Source organism: Carlito syrichta, unplaced genomic scaffold, assembly GCF_000164805.1.
Source record: "Carlito syrichta isolate Samal-C Ts95f unplaced genomic scaffold, Tarsius_syrichta-2.0.1 Scaffold301848, whole genome shotgun sequence".
NCBI lineage: Eukaryota > Metazoa > Chordata > Mammalia > Primates > Tarsiidae > Carlito > Carlito syrichta.
In genome coordinates this window covers 189,568-197,445 of record NW_007245944.1, presented here as the reverse complement: position 1 = coordinate 197,445, position 7,878 = coordinate 189,568, and the positions used below count along the sequence as shown (strand labels likewise).

General features: G+C 36.5%; 1 protein-coding gene across 1 annotated transcript in view; it reads right to left on the bottom strand.

Annotated features, from left to right (window-relative positions):
• Positions 1–1,573: 1,573 nt before the first annotated feature.
• FAM111B (family with sequence similarity 111 member B) overlaps positions 1,574–7,878 on the bottom strand; it is a 10,110-nt gene continuing 3,805 nt past the window's right edge. The window contains 11 exon segments of the mRNA XM_021711062.1: positions 1,574–1,602; positions 1,605–1,775; positions 1,778–1,828; positions 2,091–2,139; positions 2,141–2,299; positions 2,301–2,353; positions 2,356–2,446; positions 2,745–2,863; positions 2,866–2,949; positions 2,952–3,692; positions 3,695–3,867. Coding sequence (XP_021566737.1) covers positions 1,574–1,602; positions 1,605–1,775; positions 1,778–1,828; positions 2,091–2,139; positions 2,141–2,299; positions 2,301–2,353; positions 2,356–2,446; positions 2,745–2,863; positions 2,866–2,949; positions 2,952–3,692; positions 3,695–3,867 — 1,720 coding nt within the window.

Sequence of the window (7,878 nt, the reverse complement as noted above, 5' to 3'; positions counted from 1 at the left end):
CAAAAAAAAAAAAAAAAAAGAAAATGTTACAATGCTCCTGCAAATGGTGATCAGATACTGGCCGACAGTAAACCCAAGTAGAAGGCTAGACTTTCCATGGTCTCATTTAGGAAGCATGCTTGAAAACGGTCAAATTTGAATATGACATTTTCTAGATCTAACCATCAGATTACAGAAAATACAGGTTTTACAGCTATATGTTAAATGATATCGCATGGATGAAATAGTAATTCCAGAATGTGGAACATTGTATAGGGCAGATAGGATCTGTTTTCTTCAATAGATCAATATCAGAAAAATAAAAAGGAAGAGGGAAAATACACATTAAAATGTGACTCCAGAAATTTGCACAACCAAATACAATGTTTAGACATTATTCAGATTCTGACGTGAACAATCGAGTTGTAACCAAGCAAAAAGTAACAACAAATTTAGAAGTTAGGAGAAGATAAACATTGACTGAAATTATCAATAAAGTTTTGTAAGCAAGTTGACAGTACTGTAGTTATATTTTATTAAATTTCTTTTTAAATTTTATTATAGTAACAGCAATTCAGCTGTAAGTCAGAATTCATAGAACTGTACACCAATAGTGTAAATTGACTTACAGAAATTTAAACTTAATAAAACTAGACTGAAAAGAGAAAGAAATGACCACAGTAATCAGTAGACTAAAAAAGCATAGTAGGAAAAAGTCTGGGGTCATGAAGGACAATGGTGAAGCAAGTTCCAGCTTCAATAGGAAGCAACCAGGAGTTGCAATGTGAGCTCATCAAAAAATGCATTCACTTGTCAGAGTTGGGCATGCTGGCAATTCCTGCATAACAGAATTTGATCATTGCTATGGGATTGTGTTTCTTATATTTGCCATTTCCCTATCTTGTGACTAAATTTTAAGTTCCAAATAATATTGACTTGGAGGAATCTGATTTGTGTTCAGACTCTTTTTTGCAAATTAATCCATGATATTTAACTTTTTTCTGTCTATATTCTGTTCATGAGAGACTGGGGATGGACTAGAAGAAAAACTTGAGCACCTGAAATCTTCTATTGCCATTTGCAATAGAGGCTGACATCACAGGTACATAGGAAGGGAAAAATAAATTTTTCAAAATTTGGGTAGTAATAAATTGTACATATATTTTCCTGAACTTTAAAGGTATGTTTCCCATTATCTCATTAGGTAAAGAACAAGTACCACCTTTCCAGTATTGAAGATGTATCATCCTAGACATTTAGAATGACAAATATCTAAGTCTTTTTTAGCATAAAAGTGAGCTAAGTCCTCTAAGAAAGGCTTGAGATTTGTTTTAAATTTTTTTAAAAGCCAATGAAAAACAAAACCTAGACTTATTTGAGAATGAATATGTGTTTTGCACATCCGCATGAGTCTCTAAAAGTTTTCTAACTAAGAAGGAAACAACTTCCAACGCTGTAAATTCTAGGCATGTTATTTGGCAAGGCACCATCTTTTTACCTCATATTCCATGGGTTCAATGTGATGATCTTTGAAGTGATGACTCTTGTTTCTTCCTTTTCTCTTAATTATGCAAGTTCCTATTTTTCTCTTCTTTTATAATTTATACAAACTCTCGTTTGTCTCCTAATATGACAAAGAGTAGAATCCATAGAATAAGAAAATTCAACAAGGTCAGTAGATCTTATCTCCAGGTTTATGAAAATGCCCAAGGGTATGCATAGTAACCAATTTTCACATACATTAATCACTGGGGAGCCAGAGGACCCACGAGAGAAACAAATATCTTAACTAAGATGTCATAACTTCAAACTTCTGATAAGAAACTTCTTTGGATCAACATAGAACAAACTTTACCATGGGGTTCTACTGACTCATCTTGACAGTGCTCTAGATACATTCCTAACTGTTGATTGAGAGGACTCACCTAACCCTTAACTGTACCCCACAAAACCATAATAAAAAATATTGATGAATAAAAACAAACAAACAAAAAAAGAGAGGCCTCACAGCACAACCGTCATTTTCTGAACCTGGCCTTCTGGTTGACCAATTAACTAAGCTAAACCACTGGTTTAGGAAAATTTGCCCAAAAGATCTGGAGGGAATTCACATTCATTTTCTTTTATCTTTAAAATGGCATAAACTAGAATTTCACCAGACCAATTCAAAACATGGCTCATTAGAAAACCAAATGATACCAATTGGGCAGAATTCTTTGTAAGTGAAGCTTACCTTTGCAAATTTGCTAATTACATCTGGCCACAATTGTGGATGTGGACCTTCGCCCACCACAAGATGTACAACATGTCAACATGTAAAAAATATACTTGTCATTGAAGATGAGGCAAGTAACATTGCCTGTGTTTCCATTTTATCCCATCTCTTGAACCGAATTGACTTACAGAGAGAAGTAAATTGTTCACAGGTTGCAAATGGAATAGAATTTTCAGTCACTTTTCCAAAATACTTTTTTTTTTAGTTGGAGTCTCACTCTGTCGCCCAGACTGGAGTGCAGTGGCCGCTCCCGGCCACCGCAGCCTCGACTTACTGGGGTCTGGCGATCCTTCCACCTCAGCCTTCCAAGTAGCTGGAACTACAAGTGCGTGCTACCATGCCCGGCTAGTTTTTTTTGATTTATTGTAGAGATGAGGTCTTCCCAAGTTGCCCAGGCGGGTCTCGAACTTGCAGGCTCAGGCAATTCACTCACCTTGGCCTCCCAAAGCGCGGGATTACAGGCTGAGCCACCGAGCCCAGTCCAAAATACTTTTTTATACATATGTCAGGTTGTTTTAGTGTTGGTAGATTTGTTCTCTTCTGTTTGTTCTAACAAATATTTTCTCATCCCACACGCCTCTTCTTTAAAATTTGCATATTGATGCATATAGCTATGTTCAACATTTGGAAATTTTTTAAGGCATTAATTACCTCCTTCTTGATATCCAGATTGATAGAAGACTCCTTTCTCAGAGCCTCTGCATAACTTGTGTATTTATTTTCCTATGTTTTCTTCTGCCAAAACTGTGATTGTAATAATATCTAATCCTAGAAATTGTCTAGTGAGTTTTACCTTTGATATCATGGTCTAATCTCTGAAGTAGGAGATGTTTTTCTCTGTTGTGTTCTACTCCTTCAGTCTCTCCATTTTTCTCTGGTTCATGGACCTTATTCTTAGATTGTATCAGCCTCCAGTGATTGATGTCATCACTGGCACTTTCTGACTTCTTTTATTTCTTTTTACAAATAGCTTCACTGTAATATTTTTTAATTATCCATTTGTGAGACTTTTCCAAATGCTTCTCTACCATAGACCTTTCTTCATAAGCATTCCATTGGTCTTCTATTCCTTTCCATTTAAAATCATCTAGGTCAGACCAAAATCTGCCAGGTTTGTCTAAGGCTTCTTTGATAGTCTCATCCTTCAGCTCATAGATACAAAAGGTTCTTCCTTATTCATAAAGTTCCTTGATCTTCACAATCTTCTTTATCCTCTTCCTGATAGCAACAGTATGAAAAAGAATGCTTTTTAGGTTTGGGTTTTCACATTGGCGTAAAATCTAACCACCTTGTTCCTGGTTTCTCTCTGTTTGATCCAAGGTTATTTTAAAATGAGAATCTCTAGGCAGATATTTAAGAGACATTCCTAAATGTATATTTCCATCGATGATTTATTCTTCATAAGCATATGCTATAAACATACTAAAGTCTAATTTCTGGAGTTTTCATTCAAAGCCAAGGTGAAACAGCATTCTTTACTGGTGTTCAAGTTGAAATTCTGAATTTCAAGAGCTGTTTCATACTTGTTGACTTCACTTTTAAGTTTGGAGGTACTGCTACATTCTCTTACATGAGATAGTCAATGATCAAACGATGTGTCAGCACATATCTACCTTATGACAATATCATAAAAAAGAAAAGATTAAAGAGTTAACAAGTCACTTTTAACAATATGTGTTATGTTTTTCTAATAATAGAACTAATAGGTGTTCCAAAAATTTTAAATAATACAATGGCTAATGATCATGGAGAAAAAATGCTGATAATGATTCATTATACAGTTCAATGGTTCCTGTAGATGATCTTAATCTAGTTGAGAATATATCAGTGGCCACGCGTGGAGGCTCAGCCTGTAATTCCAGCACTTTGGGAGGCCGAGGTGAGAGTATTGCCTAAGCCCGGGAGTTCAAGACCAGCCTGGACAACTTGGTGAGACCTCATCTCTACAATAAAAAACAAAAACTAGCCAGGCATGGTGGTGTGTGTCTGTAGTTCTAGCTACTTGGAAGGCTGAGGCAGAAGGATCATCTGAGCCCAGCAGGTCAAGGCTGTGGTGGCTGTGAGCGTGCCACTGCACTCCAGTCTGGGTGACAGAGAAAGACTCCAACTCAGGGGAAAAAAAAAAAAGAATATATCAGTTTTTTTCTAATACTTTAGTATCTGTACATTTGATAATAAAGGGGGCAGCAAATATAAAGAAAGCCCTCTACATACCATTACTTCCACTAATTAAAACTAAAACCTTTGGAAAATACAGGGAAACAACTTATTGAACTTCTACTCTGTCCAGTATTAAATAAACAAGACCAAATGTATACCCCAGCCTGAAAAAAACATAGAGAAATGAACAATATATAACAAATGGTTTCCACAGTTTTGGGCATTTAGGCAAGAAAGGATACAGTGACCTTAGAGAAATAGAAGGAGAGTGATGCAAACCATGATTGCCCCTCTTACTGCTGGAAGACAGGCTCTAGGCCACAGTGTTGGGAAAGAAATCCAGGCAAAGCTTAGTAGTCTCTCAACTGGGGAGACAGACCTGAGAGTCCAAGGAACTCAAAGCAGTACCCCGGCAGATGTCATTTCCCTGTGTGCAGTCCAAACTCCTTCCTGGTGATACTTCTTGTGCCTGAGATTTAAACATCCAGATATAGGAATTCCAAAGTACTCAAGGAAGATTCATTGCAAAAAGTTTATCCACAAGGCAGATAGTCATGAAATTATGCAAAATCAATGAAAAGTAAATAATTTTAGGAGCAGTGAAACAAAAGTATCCAATAACTTATAAAGGAGAATTTATTAGATTAACATAGCAGAGTGCTCAGCAGAACTTCTACAAACTAGAAGGGACTGGAACACTACCTTTAATCTACTCAAACAGATTAGAAATTCTGGGCTAAAAACTATCAGCCCAGAATTTCTAATCCTACAAAGTGGAGTTACACAAATGAAGGAGAAATAAAGTCCATCCAGACAAGCAAATGCTAAGGGAATTTGTCACCACCAGATCAACTCTACAAGAAATGCTCAAGAGTTGGAAACATTGAAACAAAAGGTCAAAATGCCCCAGTAGAAAATCATTGGAAACTATAAGGCTCACGGGGCTTTCAAAACACCAACACACTAGAGAAATAAATAATCAGGTAACAATCTGCACTATGAACAGAATAGTCTCTCACATATCATTACTAACCTTAAATGGCATATATGTCCAACTTTAGAGATACAGATTGACAGAATGGATTTAAAAACACACCCACAATCCAAGAGATGCACTTAACTCACAAAGACTCCTATATACTCAAGATAAAGAGGTGGGAAAATATTCCATGCAAATGGAAGCCAAAAATGAGCAGATGCTGCTGCTACTCTTATATCAGGTAATATAAACTTTAAATTAACAAAAGTGAACAAAGCCTAAGAAGGTCATGATATAATGATAAAGAGATACAAGAAGATATAACAATTACAAATATATATGTCTGTAACACCATAGCTCCCAGTTTTATAGAAAAATTCTATTAGACCTAAGATAAGAGATACAGCAATACAATAATAGTGGGAGACTTCGAAATTCCATTGACAGCAACAGATCATCAGGGTAAAAAGTCAACAAAGAAACATTGTAGTTAAAATGAATGCTAGAGCAAATGATCCTAGCAGACATCTACAGAACATTGTATCCAACAACTACAGAATATGTCAACACAGGAAACATTTTCCAAAATAATCCATATGATAGGCCACAAACATGAGTCCATAAGTTCAAAAAAATCAAAACCATATTAGGCACTATCTCAGACCATAGTGGAATAAAACTGCAAATCAATTCTAAATCTGCTCCTGAGAAGGGCAACAATGAAATCAAGATGGAAATTTCAAAAGTCCTCAAAATGAATGATGGCAATTACACAAGTTTTCAATCTCTGGGATATAGTAAAGGCTGTGTACAGAGAAAAATTTATCATGCTTAAGGCCTAAATTTAAAAGACTGTAAGATCACATATTGACAACCTATCATCACACCAGAGCTAGAAAAACATGAACAAAGCAAACACAAAGCCACTAGAAGAAAAAAAATAAAAAAGATGGAAGTAGACCTAAATGAAATGGAAACAAACAAAAAAACTAGGATCAGTGAAACAAAACCTTGGTTCTTTGAAAAGATAAACAAAATTGATGTATCATTAGCTAGATTAATTACAAAAAGAATAGAGAAGATTCAAATTCGCCTAATCCAAAATGAAAATGAAGACATTACAACAAAAACCACTGAAATACAAAAACGCAAGCTGAGATTATTATACACATCTCTATGCAAACAAACTAGGCAATCTATAGGAAATGAGTACATTCCTGAAAAAGAACAACACCCCCAACCTTTCAAAAAGAAAAAATAGAAACCCTAAACAGACCAAAAACAAGTAGCAAGAGTGAATATATAATTAAAGGCCTCCCCCCAAAAAATACCCTAGGACCTGATAGACTCACTTTGCCAAACTTTCAAAGACTAATGAATACCAAACATACTGAAACTATTTCTTAAGACTGAGGAGAGAATTCCCCCTAATTCATTCTCTGAAGTCAATATTGAGAGAGGAGATAGTTACAAGTTGGTTAGGCAGACAGAGAGGGAGAGTCTTGAGGAGACATAACACAGGTGGGAGCACCCCCTGTACCACCCCCGTTATATAATATTTGGCTTAAAATGTGATTAATATGGTTAAGAGCATCCTCTCAAAACAGAATTACTGCTAAAAGGGACACTCTTTGCTGCTCAAATGCAGACACAGTAACTTAACTAAATGACCTAACTTGACCTTGCCTTAAAATAATATCATCAACATAGTATTTGCATTGAGGTTTTACCCCTCTCTCCCAGTCGGCTTTTCTGTGGTACTTATGGGTAATATTCAAGATGGAGTAACCTTGGTCAAAGACCCACATGCACAATAAAAATTGGCTCCCAAAAAGTAAGGGGCAGATGAGATGTAAATGAGAGAAATGCCCCCAGAAAAAATAAGACATAAACCACAAACAAACTCCTAGCACCAGTTACCCATTTCAGGTCCCCTCTCTTCTTCTGGAGAGCTTTGTTGCTTAATAAACTTCTTTCACTCAACTTTTTGGTGTTCACGCTCCTTAATCTTGGTCATAGGACAAGAACCCGAGGTTACTGGTTTAGGTTGACAGTAGAGTTCAAAACTCCTGCAACAGTATCATACTGTACCAAAATCATACTGTCCCCTGCTAGGCAGAGTGGCTCAAGCTTGTAATCCCAGTGTTGCAGGAGTTTCGACCTCCACTGTCAGCTTAAACCAGTAACCTCGGGTTCTTGTCCCAGGACCAAGAAGATTAAGGAATGTGGACAACAAAAGGATGAATGAAAGAAGGAGTTTATTAAGCAACAAAGTTCTCTAGAAAATGAGAGGGGGTTCAGAGTGGGTTATCTGGTGTTAGCAGTTTTGGGTTTTTATCTTATCTTTTCTCTCATTTACATGTCAACCACCCCTTACTTCCTGAGATCCAATTCTTACTGAGTATGCAGGTCCTTGACCAAAGTTACTCCACTTCTTTAATATTACCCATAAGTACAACAGAAAAGGCCACTCGGGGGGGGGGGG